The sequence below is a fragment of the Ovis canadensis genome, chromosome 1 (genome assembly GCF_042477335.2).
Source record: "Ovis canadensis isolate MfBH-ARS-UI-01 breed Bighorn chromosome 1, ARS-UI_OviCan_v2, whole genome shotgun sequence".
NCBI classification, from domain to species: Eukaryota; Metazoa; Chordata; class Mammalia; order Artiodactyla; family Bovidae; genus Ovis; species Ovis canadensis.
The window spans coordinates 20,819,076-20,838,405 of record NC_091245.1 but is presented as its reverse complement, the minus strand read 5'-3'; the positions used below and the strand labels follow the sequence as shown (position 1 = coordinate 20,838,405).

General features: G+C 44.5%; 2 protein-coding genes across 3 annotated transcripts; one reads left to right on the top strand and one right to left on the bottom strand.

Annotated features, from left to right (window-relative positions):
* Nucleotides 1-1,824: 1,824 nt before the first annotated feature.
* PRDX1 (peroxiredoxin 1) lies at nucleotides 1,825-12,720 on the top strand. 2 transcript variants are annotated; one of them, XM_069590214.1, is made up of 6 exons: nucleotides 1,825-2,277; nucleotides 3,928-4,044; nucleotides 5,678-5,831; nucleotides 6,560-6,682; nucleotides 6,952-7,082; nucleotides 12,383-12,720. In XM_069590214.1, the coding sequence occupies exons 2-6, from the start codon at nucleotides 3,939-3,941 to the stop codon at nucleotides 12,466-12,468; spliced, it is 600 nt and encodes a 199-aa protein (XP_069446315.1). In that variant the 5' UTR covers nucleotides 1,825-2,277; nucleotides 3,928-3,938; the 3' UTR covers nucleotides 12,469-12,720. The 2 variants fall into 2 exon arrangements, with proteins under 2 accessions (XP_069446315.1, XP_069446304.1); XM_069590203.1 differs by having other exon boundaries at nucleotides 2,267-2,645.
* A 1,118-nt stretch (nucleotides 12,721-13,838) lies between these two features.
* On the bottom strand, nucleotides 13,839-19,237 carry MMACHC (metabolism of cobalamin associated C). Its single transcript, XM_069590180.1, has 4 exons — nucleotides 18,968-19,237; nucleotides 16,369-16,563; nucleotides 15,537-15,689; nucleotides 13,839-14,610 (listed from the first exon to the last, which is right to left on the bottom strand). The coding sequence occupies exons 1-4, from the start codon at nucleotides 19,046-19,048 to the stop codon at nucleotides 14,197-14,199; spliced, it is 843 nt and encodes a 280-aa protein (XP_069446281.1). The 5' UTR covers nucleotides 19,049-19,237; the 3' UTR covers nucleotides 13,839-14,196.
* Nucleotides 19,238-19,330: the final 93 nt, after the last annotated feature.

Below are 19,330 nucleotides of genomic sequence, written 5' to 3'. Positions count from 1 at the left end.
AAGCTCTGAGGCTAATGCAGGATTCGCAAGTTTGATCCCTAAGTCAGGAAGATCCCCCGGAGAAGGAAACGGCAACCCACTCTAGTATTCTTGCTTAAGAAATTCCCTTGGACAAAAGAATGGACAGAAGAGCCTGGTGGGCTACAGTCCATGGGGTCGCAAAAGAGTGGGACAGGACTGAGTGACTGATTACACAAAAACACTAAACTCTGAATGTCTTTTTTCCCCTGAACCCTCAAGAAGTAAATGAGGGGCTTCCTTGGTGGTGCAGTAAATAAGAGTCTGCCTGCCAATGCAGGCGACATGGATTCAATTACGGATCTTCCCTGGTCTAGGAAGATCACACATGCTAAAACGCAACTGAGCCCATTGGGCCAGTAACTACTGAACTCTGCATGCCTAGAGTCTGTGCTTGTAACATGAGAAACCAACTCAATAAAAATCCCATTCACCACAACAAAGCATAGCAACCCCCTTTCCCAGAGCAAGTAAAGAAAGCAGGTACAGTGCCGAAGACCCAGCACAACTAAAAATAAATAAATAAAGGAAAATATTATAGATATTAAAAAAACAATAAAATTTGATTGAGCACAGTAATGGATGGCTATGACCAATTAAAAAGAAAAAAAGAAGGACATGAGTAATGGCCAAATAACTGTTCATCTCAGGCAGAGAGGGAAAAAAAGGAAAAAAAAATCACTACTGTTGTGCGGTAGGATGATAAATGCGAAAAAATTTTTGAGATGCTCAATCAGAATGACACAGCACTTCCCTACTTTTTATTCTGCTATAAGCTCCAAAGGAGATAAGGTAGTGGGGGCTGTGGGCAGAAAGGGGAACACAGTACTATGCGTTATGTTTTTTCCTCCCCCTGGGCCTGCCCTATGTAAACTGGGCTAGCCTGGAGTGCTGTTTGTTCCACCTGAGGTCCTCATTCCAGTCCTCAACCTTCCTTTGTTCTATTTTCGCGGGCTTTTCCCTTCCTTGCCTTTTAGCCACAGCCATTCTGGACTCCTGTTTCCTATTCTAACTACCTAACATATGTATTCAATACTCTTTATTTTATAGCCGATGCTATGTTGTGACTTGAGGGCGCAGAGATGGTTGTGACCAAGCAGGCTACTGTTTGAGCAGAAAGGATGGAATGAATTCTGAGGATCAGTGAAAGTCAGAAGAGTTTCACCAGAAGGTAATGCCTCAGCTGACACGTTTTCTGCAGGCCAAATAGGAGAGAACAGGTTCTGCACGTTCGAACAAAAGCCTGAGGTTTCAAACAGTTACTCCCTGTCCTGGGAGTTACAACAGAGGAGCAAGATGAGTTAAACTAAAAACAACAGCTAACACTTTCATGTGTGAGAATTGCTAAATAAGCTAGAGATGATCTCAACAAAGAATTCATAGTATTCCCATTCTACAGGCGAGAAAAGTTAAGGCTGATTGATTAAGACTCTTGCCTTAAGACCACACATAAAATAACAAGAGTTTTAACCCAGGAAGACAGAGCCCCAGTTTCTATAAACCACAAATCAGAGCGGTGAATGAATGAGATCAAATTTCAGAAAGATTTCCTGCAGCCGCAGTGGAGTGAATGGGAAAGGAACTCATGCAGGGGAGCTGGAATGCAACAACCCTGTTATAAGGAAGAACAATAAGAGAGGCTGTCTAAATAATGAGGGTTACGGAGGATCAGTCCCTGAAGAAGGAAATGGCAACCCACTCCAGGATCCTTGCTGGAAAATCTCATGGACAGAGGAACCTGGTGGATTGCAGTCCATGGGGTCGCAAAGAGTCGGGCACGACTGAGCGACTAACACACACACACACACGGAGGATCAGTACTAGAGCAGAGGCTGCGGAAACAGGGGCGGAATATTTCAGAAATACTTGAAGAGATCGTTCTCCTCAGGGTTTGGTTAGACGTAGTCTTCCGTGAGCAGCAGCGAGTGCCCGTAGCCTTACGAACAAGGAGGAGGCGTTCGTGTTCTGAAAGGACTGAAAGAGCGCCTCAAACTCAGGCCTCAACCGTCGGCGGCGGGGAGGGGGATTGGTACTCTAAGGGCGGGAGCCCGCCCCCAGCAAGGGAAAGCGCTGAGTCATCCTGGCAGGGCACGTCGGGTCCCGGCGGTGTGCTGGCCATATCCCCCTCCCCATTCCCCCGCCTGCACCCCCGGCCCGCCCTGACTCTCGCGAGAGCCTTACAGGCTATAAAGGCAGCGCCCCGCGCACGCCTCGCGCGTCTTCTTCCTCGCTGGTATCGGTCCTCTTTCTCTGGAACTGGTGAGTATGAGGGCCGCGCCCCCGCCCCGCCCGTCACCTTTCCCGTCTTCTCCTCGGGGCCCGCTGAACTCAGCTGGGCTCCTCGGACAAAGAAGGCGGCCAGGCGAAGCGACCCTCGTGTGGGGCTCCTTTGGGTGCGGGGACGAGGTTGAAACCCGAGGCTAACGGCAGCTTGAGTCTCCCCTACCCCCAGCAATACAAGCAGAAAGCGCTGATTGGCTTGGCGTGGCGTCTGGGCGGGTTGGTGGTGATGGAGTCTCCTGACGGGCGGGTAGGGGAAACTTCTCGAGTGAATCTGCAAACTGATCAGGAACTGAGAGCTATCCGTCGATCGTGTAGTAGAAGGAGAGGTTGTTCCCGGTCTTCAGGTGTGGAAAGTTACTAAGATTCCGTTCTCCGTCTTTATTTTTCCACCTGCAGAATGGGGTTTGTAGTGATTCTAAATGTCCTCGGTGAAGACTGAGCACTCTTCTGGAGCTTTCTGAGACGCTAGGGTGGGGGTGATGATGGGAGTGGCAGGGAGGGTACAAGAAGTGGGTTTTGGCGGAGTGGCTTTCACCAGGGACCTTCAAGGGGCGATTTCCTGAAGGGGACACACCCGGTGGAACTCCAGCTTCCCCGCCTCCCGCTCCTGGTCGTGCTTTAGTGGACGTAGGGATCCCTTGGAAAAGGTTTGAATAAGGAGGACATGTATATTAGGGTCACCTCCTGTGTTTGGTTGGGTTTTTTGGTTTGCTGTTATAGGTGTTAAGCGGTTAAAAAAAATTGTCACAGTCGATGTTCAATCTTTCTTTTGGCTGTAGTATTATGAACCAAGAATTTTGGGACTTGAAAAGTTAGCTTCTTGGGATTATCAAACTGATGACTTACTGGGTTAAATCTTACCATGTTCTTGACCAGGGTGAATCCAGTGTTACGTTGCTTTTTGGCAATAAATTGACTCCTGTTCTAACCATTTTTCCAGGATCTTGGTCCCTCGGTAAACGCACTTTTGAAAGGACTTCTGGGCTTTAAACACAACACTTAGAATTTTGAAATTGAGAGATGCCATAATCTTGGACTTGGCCTCTTAAAAAATTGGATTGGCTTTAGGGTGTGTGTCTTGGGAAATCTACCCAGAGAAAGAACGTGTGCTTCCCACGTTCTGAAGGCAGATGGAGGTGCAGTCCAGGGAAAGGGCATCATGGCAGCTTCTGAGGCTTGGGTGCTTAGTGTTTATGGCATTGCACCTTTGGGCCCAGGTTTGAGAGTTTCCACCCTCTTCTCTTTGTACACCTGTATAATAAACGTACACAGGAAAATGCAATTGTACTGATGATGGTTCAGGAACAGGAAGAGTTCAGTTTATAAAGAAATTCCCATTTTAAAATGAAAACAACATTGTAAATCAACTATATTCCAATAAAAATTTAAAGATCTTAAATGAACAGTCCCTCCCCTCAAAAATGAAAACAGAGGTGAGATTCAGAGATGTGTAATATTTTTGTTTGAAAAGTTGGAAAGCTCAGTTCATGCTTCTCACTGTTATAAAAGTTTATGTGTATATTCAAGACCAGTGGACAATTTCTACAGCTTAGTCTCTTAAATAGATGAAGGTTGTTGTCTAGAAAAGTAAGACTTGTTTCTAATTCACTTTCTCATCTTTTCCAGCTGATAGCAATATGTCTTCAGGAAATGCCAAAATTGGGCACCGTGCCCCCCAGTTCAAAGCAACAGCTGTTATGCCAGATGGTCAGTTCAAGGATATCAGCCTAGCTGACTACAAAGGTAAGAGTAATTAAGTTCATTAATATGAAATTATATTACAGTCTAGGGAGGGCTTGTTCACTCTATCTCTTGTCATGTTTGAGTGTAAAATGATTTTTACATCTCATTTGTCTTTAGGATAAGAGGCTGTTGCCTTCCTATTGAAGTGGTGATTATCATCAGTGAACACAGGGTAGATCTCCAAGTCCAAACTACTTCTGGAGAAGGCATGTGCCTACTTCATTATATCTGGACATAATATCTCAATTATCTTCCCAATATTGCTCCTCAGTTATTTAACTGGAGATACACTCATTATCTTGTTACAATTTAAAGCCTTGGACAATTTAAAGTCTCAGAGCTCAAGTCTTTGGAGCTGTGAAACTGTTCAGTTTACAAAATGTGTGTCACGATTGAGGGTTTAGGCATGTTCCCTTGACATTTTACCCCCAGAGAAAAATTGATGTCACAATTGGAACAACTCTCCTTTCTGTTAAGTAGTTTCATGTAGAAACCAGGCAAATACTAATGAGGATCTTTTTACTTTACTGTCCTAGAATAGCAAGGTATTCTGGGACAGTTCAAAATACGGATTTCCTAGAATTTAAACTTAAGGACTCAGGCGTCAAGTATACCTTTCTTGGTGATATAGCAGTTCATAGAGTTAGCTTTTGGGTAAAACCTATGACTAGATTTCTTAACAAATTCCACATACTGGTTGGAATGAGAGCAGATAAGTGGGGCCCTATGGAGGAAAGCTCCTCCTGGCAAACAAAGTAAGTAGTACCATAGGGAGGTGACCCTGGCCCAAGGGTAAAGGCATGAGGTTTAGGAAGAGTTGCTCTGTGCCCTCCTGGGCTTGACCTGCTGAAGCTTGTTAGCAAAACCCTGGGGGAAGGTTGAAGTGAGTGTCAGAAGGACCAGCATATTTTGATTTTGAAACATTGCTGGTATCTGGAAATGTGAATATTTGGAATTGTTGGTGAGAGACTGCTTGACAGGTTGAAGATCTACTTCAGTTGGTAATCAGAATGACTTTAATAAAATTCCAACTAGAAATCCTATTACCTACCAGGAGAATTTTGGGACCTTTGTCTTAGAAATTTTTTCTTTGCTTGTGCATCCTATCAGACTTACTTGAACCATGTTTGTGGTGATTTAGGTATCACTTAGACCTTACCTGTCACGTTAACTGTGGTTCACTGTGGAAGAATAGCAAAGGCTCTGACTTTCTCTTGTTGGTCTTGTTGCCTTGTGGCAGAGAATCCAGCAATTCAGCTCTTTCTGGGCACTGATTATATGAGTATTGGCAGTAGATGATTGCATCCTTGTTTTTTCTTTTCTTCACAGAAGAACTTGGTGTTTGTGTTAATTTTAACTACTCAGAGAAGATCAAAATTAGACTGAACAGTGCTTATCTGTAGTTGGCAGCTAACATGGAAGAAGGAAAATTCTTATGGCCGAGGTTCTACAGTAGCTGCTAGGCATCATCTGTGTTGTGCATCTTGGTATTTTAACAGTTGTCTGCCATCAGTTAAAAAAAAAAAAAAAAAAAGGCTTCTTTTTTCCCATAGGAAAATGTCTTTAGGTTTACATTCTCTGCAAAACAAGGAAGTCTATTTCAAAGGGTAACAGGCTTTTTTTTTTTTCCCAGGAAAATATGTTGTGTTCTTCTTTTACCCTCTTGACTTCACCTTTGTGTGCCCCACGGAGATCATTGCTTTCAGTGATAGGGCAGAAGAATTTAAGAAACTGAACTGCCAAGTAATTGGTGCTTCTGTGGATTCTCACTTCTGTCACCTGGCATGGTAAATCTCTTGGTCCATTTGGCATGGGCTTATTTTAGAAAATTATAAATTATGGATTTTTTTCTTTGTAGCTGTGCTGTGTGGCATGTGGGATCTTAATTCTCCAACCAGGGGTCAAACCTGTGCCTCATGCAGTGGAAACGTGGTAGAAGTCTTAATCCCTGACTACCAGGGAAGTCCAGGCATAGGAGCTTTTAAGCAGCAACTGGAACCAGGAGGCTTTGGCAATAGACTTTTTCAAGTATTGACTTCTGGCTCCTCATGGAAGGAGTGCAAATGCTCTGACTTCCTCTTGTTGCTCTTATAACTTAGCAGCAGAGAAAAAGCAGCTTGGGTTGCAGCTGAGTGTACCCTGGTGATTTTAATTGGCCTCAGCCACTTACCGCTGGACTTCCCTTATAGCTTAGTCGGTAAGAATTTGCCTGCAATGCAGGAAACCCAGGTTCAATTCCTGGGTTGGAAAGATCCCCTGGAGGAGGAAATGGCAATCCACTCCAGTATTCTTGCCTGGAAAATCCCATGGACAGAGGAGCCTGGCAGGCTACAGTCCATGGGGTCGCAAGAGTTGGACACAACTTAGCCACTAAACCACCATTTACTGATGGAAAGAATTTAAAGTTTTCTGGGGAGTTAGATTAGCAACGTTGGGGTAGGATAGACACAGTTAATGCTTTTGTTACAGAAGAATTTGAATGAGTGTGATCGTATGTGTGTTTTTTTTACTGTAGGATCAACACACCCAAGAAACAAGGAGGACTGGGACCCATGAACATTCCCTTGATATCAGACCCCAAGCGCACCATTGCTCAGGACTATGGGGTCTTAAAGGCCGATGAAGGCATCTCATTCAGGTATATATGCACCAGGAAACTGGATGATTGGCTGAAGATCTTTTATAAGTAGAGCTGTGATCTGTGGAGACGTTTCTTATTTTGTTTTTTTCTTCCTGTTTTGTTGAGAATAATTGATATACATCACTGTGTAAGTTTAAGGTGGATGGCATAATGGTTTCATTCTTTATGCAGGACCTAAGGGGAAGGCCAGTTTCTGCTGATTTACTCTAACAGCAATTTCTAAAACTGTACTATCTCTCCCTCTGACCTTTAATATTTTCTTGCAGGGGCCTTTTTATTATTGATGATAAAGGTATCCTTCGACAGATCACCATAAACGATCTTCCTGTTGGCCGCTCTGTGGATGAGACACTGAGACTAGTTCAGGCCTTCCAGTTTACTGACAAGCATGGGGAAGGTAAGCCAGTTTGCCTGGTGACAGGACAGTGGAGTGATAGGGTGGGAAAGACGGTGGGAACAAAGTCTACCAGATAGGAAAAGGGTTATTATGTCTCTTTAAGAAATTGCAGTCTCTGGATTATAGTGGGTTGTGGGGGTGAGGTAATAGAAAAGCTTGGGGAGGAGAATATAAAGGCTTTTTGTTCCAGCTGTGTATTCCCAGCTTCTACCCTGCTCATTTAGAATTACTTACTGCTGCAGATTCAACTTGTTAAAGTGTAGGAGGATCTCATAGGTGTTAACATTTTTGTCTTTTAAAAATTCATTCTGTTGTGCAGAATATTTTTTGTATCTATAAGAATTATAGTCACCAAATACCAAATTATATAAATGTTCAATATAAAAATTTTTTTGAGGAGGGATTAGGGCAAGAGGGTTTGAGATGAAATCTCAAGGTCCTTCGAGAAGTTTCAGGATTAAAGATGTTTTTGTGAGTCTGTCCTTGTAAAATCTAAACATTACTGAGAAGATTCAATTATATGGTTTTTGTCTAGCATTCGTTAGAGTGTAGGTCTTTCTTACTGCTCTGGTCCTTCTCATCTGAAATAGTCTCCTTGAAGTGTTTTTGATAAAGTCCTGAACTGCTTGCTCCCAGGCTCTCAGTTTACAAGACTGTAGCTTCTGAAAACTCCCCACTTTGGCCCAGTGGAGTTGTTGCTTGTAATGAGACCACCGTATTCCAACTAAGAGTTTAGTTTTAAGACCCAGAGAGATGTTATGGGGAGGGAGGTGGGAGGGGGGTTCATGTTAGGGAACGCATGTAAGAATTAAAGATTTTAAAATTTAAAAAAAAAAAGAACAACTCCTCAGTCTGCTCAAGTGCTGGATATGTAGGGGGAAGGGGATCTTGAACCCCACCCAGCTACCCCAGCTTAATGTAATTGAGGATATAAAATAGTTGTGATCACTGCTACTGTTCAATTCAGATCTCATGAGTTACAGGAGGTGAAAGTTAAGAGTCTGGATTAGTGGTGTTTGGGGGACCCGAAAGTACTAGTTTGGCTGGAGTGGAAGGCAAGTAGGTAATGGGAATCAGAAGGCACCATTTGCAGAAGTATGTGTAGGGTTTACTCTGGATTGAAGCAGACAGCTGCTGAGACTGCCCTCTGGTGGAGAATGGTTCAGAACAAAGATGGAAGGAGCTGAGGAGTGGGTGGCAAAGTTGGCCCTTTATTTGACTTTCCCTTGCATGTGTAGTATAGACTTTTAAATTAATTTTTACTGGGATAGACTCTTGAACCCAAGGTTTCATGAGTTGTGAAGCTTGCTTCTCAACACTCTTGTTCTCTGCTGCTTCCCATCCCACTAAAACAAGCACAGCTTTCTGTGTGCAGTCTTTAATGGCTTATAATATGATAGTTAGTGTTTGAGTGCCTGTGGATATCAAGCACTCTATGAGGTGCTGTCATGTTATTTGACAAATAATCCTACAGTCCTGTTTTTAAAATTGAGATGCATGTTAGTTTCAGGTGTACCACATAATGATCTGATATTTGTATATCCTACGTTCCTGTTTTTCTTTAAAATTTCTTTTATCTTGAATTTACACTTTTTTGGGGGGAGGATCTTTGAGTTAACCTGTATTACATTTTAGCAGAGAAAAGGGTGAACTGACAATACTACAAAGAAATTTTTTACATAAATCCTATGTTCCTATTTTTTTTTAATTTTTCAAAAATTAAATTTTTAAAAAATTTATTAATTTTTGGCTCTGTTGGGTCTTCGTTGCTACTTGGGCTCTTCTCTAGTTGCGAGTGGGGGCTACTCTCTAGTTGCAGTGTGAGGGCGTCTCATTGTGGGGGCTCTTGTGGACTGTGGGCTCTAGGGTACTCAAGCTTCAGTAGTTGTGACTCCTGGGCTCTAAAATTAGGCTCCATGGTTGTGCGCGGGCTTAGTTGTTCTGTGACATGTGGGATCTTCCTGGGTCAGGGATGGAAATGTCTCCTGTGTTGGCAAGCGGATTCTTCACCACTAATCACCAGGGAAGCCCCTGTGTTCCTATTTTTAGGACCAGTAAACCACTGTTTAAACACTGCATGTATTCAGTTAATGGTAGAACTGGGATCAAAATTCAAAGCCCTCCTTTTTTTACATAGTTTAAAATGATGAGAAAGGCATTGTTGAGCGCGTTCTGTGTTGGGGAGAGTTGTACTTCAGGTTCTGTTGAAAGCTGGTGAATGTGGGACTCAGCCAGTTCTGCTGAGCTTCATATTCTAAAAACCAGCACTGTTGGCTATGAGTCCAAGTGTGGATCTTTCTTTCCTGTGTGATTGATTATTGGTACAGTCTTAAGTGCCAAGAGGCCTTAGTGCAAGGATACTAAGTTGTCAAGGTTCTTCTTCCTGCCTCATTATTCCTTCTATCTTTGTGTCGTGGTTTGTAACTGGGCTCTTCTAAAGCTGTGTTTTCTTCCTGGACAGAAGAATCTTTGGTTTCCCTGGTGGTAAACTGCTGGGTCTGGTCTCTGATTTTATGCTGCTCTTTATTCTCAGAAGCTTGTTTATACTGTGACCTGTGCTCTAACCCTTTGGTGGCACTAAAGCCAATGACTATGTAAGGATCAAATGGAGATTTTGTAAAGCAGCTAAGTGCATCCATACCTTGTTCCCAAACGGCTATTTGTAGTGTCTGACCTCTGAGGCTATGACATCCTTAGAGGGGAAGAAAAGGGCTTTGCTTCTCTCACTTGAGAAAGCAAGACTTTTGCTGCTTCGTTACTGGACTTTGGTGACTACATGTCTCCTGCAAGACAAAACACCAGGTTAAGAGTGGAATATCAGAGATCGCTCGCCTTATCTCACTTTCCTCAGGTTTTTCCAGGGACCATTGCTAACTCAGGATCATAGGAAAGACTGAAGGTTATGCTTTTCTGCATAAACTGTTTGAGAGATTCAAACTCATACCTTTTGCTTACCAAGGGTATAGAAGGCAATTACTTAGTGAAACAAGCAGGACCTTCTGTGGATCCTGCCCCTTTGCCCCTTTGTGTTTCAGGCATTCTTGTTTGGCAGAGTTAAGGAACATGAAGACAAACTGCTGCCTTCTATCTCTGAAGAGCCAGCTGATAGAAGCAGCAGCTTAGTGTTAGGGTTTACACAGTCCTAACTTCGTCATTTTTTAGCTTGTATTTTTCTTGGGTATGGGGGTAAGTCACTTTGGTCAGTTTTTACTGTGGTTATATATGATATAATTTACCTTTTTAAGTGTATAATTCAGTGGCACTAGTTACATTCAGTGTTGTATATCTATCACCACTATTTCTCAAACTTTTTCATCATCCCAAATAAGCAGTAGTAGTAGTAGTAACCATGAAGAAATAACTCACCATTCCCCTTTCCCTCCAGCCTTTTGTAACTTCTGTTCAATTTGCTGCATCTATGAATTTACCTATCTTAAATATTTTATGTGTGTGAAATCATAAAATGTTTATCCATTTGTGTCTGGTTTCTTTCACTTGGCATAATGTTTTCAAGGTTCTCAAAAGTTTATCCAGGCTGTAGTATGTATTAGAACTTCATTCTTTTTAAAGGCTGACTAATACTTCATTGTGTATGTATGCTTCTTGGTGGCTGAGACAGGAAAGAATCTGCCTGCAATGCAGGAACCCAGGTTCAATCCCTGGGTGGGGAAGATCCCCTGGAGAGGGGTAAAGCAACCCCCTCCAGTATTCTTGCCTGGAGAATCCCATGGACAGAGTAACCTGTCGGGCTACAATCCATGAAGTCGCAAGGAGTTGGACACGACTGAGCAACTTTCACTTTTCATATGTATATTACATTTTGTCTGTTAACAGGTTTTTTCACCTTTTGGCTATTGTGAATAATGTTGCTAAAATATTGGTGAATATATCTGAATCCTTGTTTCTAGTTATTTAGAATAAATATATAGGGGTAGAATTCATGGTTCCTATGGTACTTCTGTGTTTAGATTCTTGAGGAATTTACAGACTTTCCCACAGCACCTGTACCATTTTACATCTTCACTAACAGCAGCAGCAGCAGCAGCAATACCAAGGGTTCTTTATATCCTTCCCAGCATTTACTTTGTCTTTTTTTTTTCTTTTTAAACTATAGCCATCTTAGGGGATATGAAGTGGTATCTCACTGTGGTTTAGATTTGTATTTCCCTAATGACTAGTGATAGTATATTTTCACGTGTTCATTGACCATTTGTATATCTTTGGAGATACATCTTTTTTCAAGTCCTTTGCTCATTTTTGAATTGTCTTTTTGTTGTTGAGTTATCGGAGTTTGGATTTAATTTTGGCTATTAATCCTTCATTAGATACTATTTGTAAATATTTTTTTCCCATTCTGTGAGTTGTCTTCAAAGAATTTATGGACTTTTGGATGAACCTACAGCCCATTATACAAAGTGAAGTAAGTCAGAAAGAGAAAGATAAATATCGTATATGAACATATATATTAAGGAAGCTAGAAAGATGGTACCCAAAAATTTATATAAGACAGAGAACAGACTTACGGACATGGGGAGAAGGGAGGAGAGGGTGAGATGTATGGAGAGAGTAACATGGAAACTTACATTACCATATGTAAATTAGATAGCAAAAGGGAATTTGCTGTATGTCTCAGGGAACTCTGTACCAACCTAGAGGGGTGGGATGGGAAGGGAAATGGGAGGGAGGGGACATGTATACCTATGGTTGATTCATGTTGAGGCTTGACAGAAAACAGAATTCTGTAAAGCAATTATCCTTCATTAAAAAAGAATTTATGGTTTTAGCTCTTATATTTAGGTTGTTAATGTGTTTTTAAGTAAATTTCTTGTATATGGTATGAATAGATGACCAGCATCATTGTTGTACATGTGGAAATTCAGCTGTTCCAGAACATCTTTTGAAGATTATTTTTTAAAACGTGCATTTTTGGAACATACATAAAATTACAGAGAGCACATGAGTACCCATGTTACTACCCACTGTTAACAAAACCTCAAATATTTTGCTGTACATGGTTTAGATTGTTTTTAGAACAGCATAAAAATGAAGCTGTTAATTTCTTTAAATTTCGGTTACTGCATGAACAAATTAAGTATAGTAATTCAGGCTACGGTGAGGATTAACTTGCATATTTAGTTTTGTACCGAAAGGCTGAATGTTCTGACTGGAGGATAGGCCTCTTGGCACCTGAATGTTGAAGCCCTTTAGGGCTCAGATTTGGTTTTGAGGCATCCAGTTGTCCTTAGGAGGGTGGAGCTTACCAGTGATCCGGTTATTAATCAGTACCCTTTCTCTTGCAGTGTGCCCAGCTGGCTGGAAGCCTGGCAGTGATACCATCAAGCCTGATGTCCAGAAGAGCAAAGAATATTTCTCTAAGCAGAAGTGAGCACTCAGCCATTTTAGGGCCAGGCTGCAGTAGGCGGCCTTGAAAACAAAACCTCTTTTGTCCTATTTTCATGCTTAAAACCATGATCTTACACTCCACCAGGATGTGTGGGACAGGATGGGCCTTTCCTGCAGGGGTTGGGGACGCCAGCCTTTCTTCCTCTGGATGGAATGACCTGAGCCAGGCCAACTGATGTATACTGTAAGGGGGTATCATTTGATCTTTTGTAGTTTTACTAAATTTGAAATGAGACCTTGTTGATTCTTCATTGGCGGATGGGTGGTGGGGGGAGCATTAGCCTTTGATTTTAAGAATTTAGTCTGTTTTCCCACTTTGGGAGAAAATGAGGTGCAAGAGCTGCCTCAGAATCGTGCAATGACATTGAGAGAAAATGTACATAGACAACAGGGAAAAGAGCAGGACCTGCTACAGGATCAGCTGAGGCTGCAGTTCATGCTGTAGCTGGGTTGCAATGAGTGCCTGACACTTACAGTACTAGGAGGGCTACATGAAAACCTAGATAATGCCTGACTGCATCTACAAAAGATTACAGAGTTATGGGCTTTAGGTACCTTTGGAACTGAAAGGGGGAGACAAACCCAGGGCTGGCTTCTGTGTCCAAAGAACATTGGTGAGCACCTCTTGGCTTCCCTGGGTTTCCAGCCTTGATTTAAGGGTAGTTCTTGTCCTTATGAAAGTGAAAGTCACTCAGTCCTGTTCGACTCTTTGCAACATGGAGTTCTCCAGACCAGAAAACTGGAGTGGGTAGCGTTTTCCCCTTCTCCAGTGAATCTTCCCAACCCAGGAATCTCCTGCATTGAAGGTGGATTCTTTCCCAACTGAGCTATCAGGGAAGCCCCATCTTTCCTGATGCTGGGAAAGATTGAAGGCAGAAGGGGATGACAGGATGAGATGGCTGGAGAACATCACCAACTCGGACATGAGTTTGAGTAAGGTCTGTGAGTTGGTGATGGACAGGGAAGCCTGGCGTGCTGTTGTCCATAGGGTTGAAAAGATTTGGATGCGACTGAACTTGTTGGAGAAGGCAATGGTACCCCACTCCAGTACTCTTGCCTGGAGAATCCCATGGACAGAGGAGCCTGGTAGGCTGCAGTCCACAGGGTTGCTAAGAGTCGGATACGACTGAGCGACTTCACTCACTTTGAACTTGTTCTCATTCATATCTGTGTTCTGAGGGAGGGTTGTCAATGGGGTGAAGGTGGATTCTTCCTGGGCCCAAGGTTAGGGCAGATTTACAACTGAAGATCCTTTAGTATGTGCCCTCCCGGATACCACACCCCACCACTAGCCCAGCCTACCTGTGGGCAGTAGTACAGGATTCCCAGGGCCTTCAACAACAGCTTACTGTATGCTAAGCAATTTCACATTTATTCAGTCACCATGATAACCCTATGAAGCAGGTATTATTGAGGGGATAGTCCTCCTCACACCCTGTAACAGGCAGCATTTTGAAGCACTGCAGAGAAATGGTAACAGGTAGCAATCCCACATTCCAAGGCAGGTGCGAGATCTGGATCTACTTTGGTCTTAACCAAACTTTCCTGAGCCTTGTTATTTTCATTTAAGATCTCTACTAGAATTCTTTATCAAAAATAATCATTTTATACTCAAAATAAGTTTCTAACCTGGTGAAATATTAATAGTAGCGTAAAAGTCTTTTAACAGGTGCCACTGCCCTAAATGAGGATCCCACGGGCAGGGAAGGTATCAGGGTCCAGGGGATATAGGTGGGGAAACTGTGGGACTGAGCCAGCCTCTTCTGGGATTCTGAGGCTTCTTGGGTAAGAGTGTAGTGAAGTGAAGCTCTTGGGATGGAGAGCTAGGCTCCTCTGAGGGCTGAGGCAAGCCCAGTAAGGCCAAGCGTTGGGCAGGAGGAGTGGAAAAGTACGCCTTCTGCTCTTCCGAGTAACGCTCCTGAGGTGTCACAGCATCCCGGTAAGTCCAGTCACGCCAATGGAAATTGAAGCGTTCGAGCAGGGTGATGCGGTCAGCTCTTGTGGGTACACAGTCAACGGGCTTTGTGGGTGGCAGATTCGGCACCTCTATTCCTCGCAGCAGCACCACCCCTCGGATGGCAAACCAGCCCCCAAATCTGGGATGTATGCACACACCTGCTATGTGCTAGGGAGAGGGTAAAAAGAAAGCAAGGTCATGGTGGTCCTAGGCACCAATAACTACCATCAATGCAAGCTAGTTCACTTCTCATTCAACAGACAATGATGCTACATGTGAGCCTGTCAGGGAATTCCCTGGTGGTCCAATGCTTAGGACTCCACACTCTCACTGCCAAGGTCCCAGGTTCTATCTTTGGTCAAAGAACTAAGATCCCACAAGCTGCGCTGCATATACACACGTGAACTTCTGTCAGTCTTGGCTGGGCTCCCTTACTCAGTCAACTTTTCACGAAGTCACTGACCTCAGGGAGAGTTTCCTTAAGCTGAGCCTCAGCTTCCCAGTCGCACCGTGGGTTTAATCGCAGCTCTACCTGCTCCATTCTGTCACAAAGAATAACAGACTAGTTCTCTAACCCGGTCCCTGGTGGCTCAGATGGTAAACTGCCAGCCAGTGAAGGAGACGGGTTTAATCCCTGGGTTTGATTGGGAAGATCCCCTGGGGAAAGGAACAGTAACCCACTCTATCTAGTATTGCCCAGAGAATTCTGTGTACAGGAGCCTAGTGGGATCGCAAAGCAAAGAGTTTGACAAAACTAAGTGACTAACACCTCACTTTTTCTGACCTGATGTGTCTGCAAGTAGACATATCATGGAACTGGATCATTGACCATGGTGCACTCTTGTCCTGGACTGTGCCCAGCAATTCCTTTACCCAGGGAAGGTGGAAGAATGGGACTTGAATTTTTTTTTTCACTGTGCCACGTGGTTAACAGGATTTCAGTTCTCTAATGATGGACTGAACCGGGACCATCGCGGTGAAAACCTGCAATCCTAACCACTAGACCACCAGGGAATTCCTGGGACTTGGAATTTTGATGGAATTTTATTTCATTTCCTTTCTCAGCCCCTACTTGCTCATACTTGCCCTCTGACCTGGGTCCCCCAAGGGTCAGACTCCACGTCCTGTCGCTGGTAGTAGTAAGCAGCCCCTGCTACATGGGCTGCTGTCTGGGCCAGGATCTTGGGGCGCCGGTTGGGGTGTACCTCGTAGTCAGCGATGACTTCTATCTGCAGCTCTGGGAAGCTCTGGGATAGAAGATAAGATGAAGACTTGTACCACAATAGGAATCATGATCATGTTCAACAGAGCCTTCAGTTGTGTTAACATGGCCCTGTCCTTAGAAGTCATGTTTAAAGGGAAAACATGACCTTAAACTTGGAGTGGGACTGGAGGCTCCAGTGTGAAGAAAATGATAGTTCTGTTTAGGATTGTTCAGAAACCTCTGTTATGGCTCTGGCCTCCAGAGGCCCAGTGCGGAGGAAGACGGTCCAGCTTTGGGGAGACCCAGTGTATGTATACGTATTTATGTATATGTGTAAAGTATGTAGTTCAGGAGTCCTGTTCTGTCCTCAAAAGACCCCATAAGGCTCCCAGGTCTAGGGCAGAGACAGGTGGGAGATGCATGGGGAATTTTGGGGCTTATTCTTATTTCACTTGGCAGTCAAGGGAAGTCTGCTCATCAAGTTGCCCATCAGTGAAGGGTGAGATTGATCCATTTCAGACCTGGTTGGCTAGAGGGGGTGGCTAAACCTGAGATGAGAAGGCAGAATGGGGAGAAATCACAAAGTCAAGGCTGGCTTTAGGATAGCCTTCTGCCGGGGAAGTGGCTCCTTGTCCTAGGTCTAGATTCTATACTGAGTTTAGAGGAACTGGAAGCAGATGCAGGTTTGGAAGCTGGGTGAGGCTATAGCCAGCCTTGCTCACCTCTCTAACTCGGCCCAGGTGATAGGCCACACACTGGTCCACAGGGTCAGTCAGTGGTTGGAGGTGGCGGCTCTGCAGGAAGGGCTTGAGGGCCCGGTCAAACATGGCAGGTGTGCTGAGTACCAGGAAGGCCAGTGTAGGTCCTGGCAGGGGCAGGTGGAAGGCTGGAGGCAGGAGTGCATTGTACCATGCCACCTGGAACAGAGAGATAATTTAGGCCACACAAGAGGGCCAACTTAGGCCTTAGCCAGGCCCACACCTTGGCCTGGCATTCAAGGTTTCATGCATCTTGTCCAGCTTCCTTCTTATTCAAACAATGAAATTCTCCTGATGCTGTGTGATATGTTTGTGGGGGACTCATTTGACAGAGTTACAATAGAGAGGCAAAGAATTCATAAACAACTAAGAAAAAAGAAATTGATTGTACTGTGGTTAGTGCAATAACAGGGCCAATGAAGGTCCTCTGAAATTAGAAAAGGCTTCTTGGAAGCTGAGTCTTGATGGCTGGGAAGGTAACTTACAGGCTGAGGTGGAGAGGGAGAATCTGGTGTGTGTTTTAAACAGGTCCCAGCATAAACAAAGAGGCAAAAAATGCAAAGCATACTTGGGAGAACAGCAAATCGTCTAGTTTGATAGAAATGAAGCATCTGTGGAGGGGAGCAGAGGGAGAGAAGGCTGGAGAGATCAGTAAGAGTGAGACTGTGACTGGCTTTGAATACCAATTGAAGGAATATGGGTCTAATTTGCTGACAGTGAGGGGTTAGCCATTGAAGATTTAAGAAGAAAACTGACATGATCAATTTTAGATCAACCTGGCTGCAGGGTAGAGGAAGGAACAGAGGCAAAGTGACAGCAAGGAAGTTACTGCAGAAATCCAAATGACTAATAGTGGGCTGAACCAGAGCATTCAGTTCAGTTCAGTTCAGTCGCTCAGTCATGTCCGACTCTTTGCGACCCCCTGAATCGCAACACACTGGGCCTTCCTGTCCATCACCCACTCCCGGAGTTCACTCAGACTCAGGTCCATCGAGTCAGTGATGCCATCCAGCCATCTCATCCTCTGTCGTCCCCTTCTCCTCCTGCCCCCAATCCCTCCCAGCATCAAAGTCTTTTCCAATGAGTCAACTCTTCGCGTGAGGTGGCCAAAGTACTGGAGCTTCAGCTTTAGCATCATTCCTTCCAAAGAAATCCCAGGGCTGATCTCCTTCAGAATAGACTGGTTGGATCTCCTTGCAGTCCAAGGGACTCTCAAAGAGTCTTCTCCAACACCGCAGTTCAAAAGCATAAATTCTTCAGCGCTCAGCCTTATTCACAGTCCAACTCTCACATCCATACAATAGATAGGTTGAATTTAGGAAACCGATTTAGGAGACAGATTCCTAAAGATCGCTGTGGATGACTATGTGGCGCTGGGAAGGTGAGAGAAGTAGGAACATAGGATGACTGGCAGGGCTGTAAATGGCACACTGTTCAATACCACAGCTCCTACTACCAAGGTCGTCTTGATTATATCAGACAGGCATCTCCAATCTCTCCCACACCTGCCATCCAACATTACCTCCATACCTTTACTCAAGCTATTTCTGATATTTGAGATATACATGACCCTCCTTCCTTCCAATCTATCTTTTCATATATAGCTCAACTCCATTTTTTCCAGGGAAGCCTCTCTGAGGCTAGACCCAACTACCTCTTCATCTATAATCCTCTTCCAGCATTGCTGTATGCCACTCAGTGGGAAGTGGAAAGGGTGGCCTCTTAAGCATCAGGCAAAAGGCTCAGGTTGAGTTGATTTAGCCCTGCACTAAGCACAGGGCTCAGTGCAGACGGCATTGGATGTGGGGGGAGATGGACCTATGTGAATAAGGGTAGGTCCTGATGCCAGACTTCTGCGTCAGGCCAGTGTACAGTTTCTAAACCCAGCCCAGCATTGATGGATTGGCAACATCATGAATGTAACCTTTCACAGGTAGATTGAACAACCAAGCCAACTGTTTGCTTGTTCAACATCCAGAATGCCCTTTGCTCATGAGCCATACAAACATTCCCAGACCTTGCCCTCTCCTAAACTCCTTCAGGAAGCTTCCAAAGTGACTCTGGCTTCACAGATCCCCTTCTTCCTCTAAATTACCTAGGTGACAGAACCACAAGGTTACTGGATCACATTGTCTCCCACTCATCAATACAGCATTGTAGGAGGGTAAAAGAGATGACTCATTACAAAGACTCTTATGTTGGGAAAGACTGAAGGCAGGAGGAGAAGGGGACGACAGAGGACGAGATGGTTGGATGGCATCACCGACTCAATGGACATGAGTTTGAGCAAGCTCCGGGAGCTGTTGATGGACAGGGAAACCTGGCAGTGGGGCAGTCCATGGGATCACAGAGTCGGACACGACTGAGCGACTGAACAATAACAACAAAAGAACACACCTGCAACGCTGCTCTACCCATTTAGCCCAAGCGCCCTGTCTGGACAATCAAACGGACACGCGGCCAGAGGAGCTCGAGAAAGATCAGAAAATTCACGGGCCCCAGGTCAGCGGCACCGACGCCATCCATACGCTTCGCCCTAGCACCGCAGCAGGGATAAACCAACCTGGAAGGGGTAAACTTCGAAGCCAAAAGGGCACAACGTGTCCTCAATCTTCTGCTTCAGCTCTGCGACTAGCGGCTCCATAGTGCACGTTACACACTGAGCCTGCTGGGGAATGGAGTCTCAAGGTTACTCGGGACTTTACGCTTTGAGACAGCTTGGACTCCATTTCCCTAGAGCTACGGGGATCAGCTGCGGGACTGTGTCGTCTCTGCGCGACGCATCCTGGGACATGTAGTTCATTCAGTTCGTAGAGGCATCAACTACAGAAGCAGAAAAACTCGGTTTCCCGGCAAGCTTCACGGTGAGGGGGGCACTGTATTGCGCGTGTTGCTTCCAGGGAAACGTAGTTCGGTAGCTTCCATC

Coding starts and splice junctions, on each gene's coding strand:
- PRDX1 (XM_069590203.1), top strand. CDS start 2,528: ATGGAGTCTCCTGACGGGCGGGTAGGGGAAACTTCTCGAGTGAATCTG. Junction 4,045..5,677: donor CAGCCTAGCTGACTACAAAG/GTAAGAGTAATT, acceptor TTTTTTTCCCAG/GAAAATATGTTGTGTTCTTC. Junction 7,083..12,382: donor TACTGACAAGCATGGGGAAG/GTAAGCCAGTTT, acceptor TTTCTCTTGCAG/TGTGCCCAGCTGGCTGGAAG.
- MMACHC (XM_069590180.1), bottom strand. CDS start 19,048: ATGGAGCCGCTAGTCGCAGAGCTGAAGCAGAAGATTGAGGACACGTTG. Junction 15,690..16,368: donor ACCTGGGCCGAGTTAGAGAG/GTGAGCAAGGCT, acceptor CTTCTATCCCAG/AGCTTCCCAGAGCTGCAGAT. Junction 14,611..15,536: donor CTGACCCTTGGGGGACCCAG/GTCAGAGGGCAA, acceptor CCCTCTCCCTAG/CACATAGCAGGTGTGTGCAT.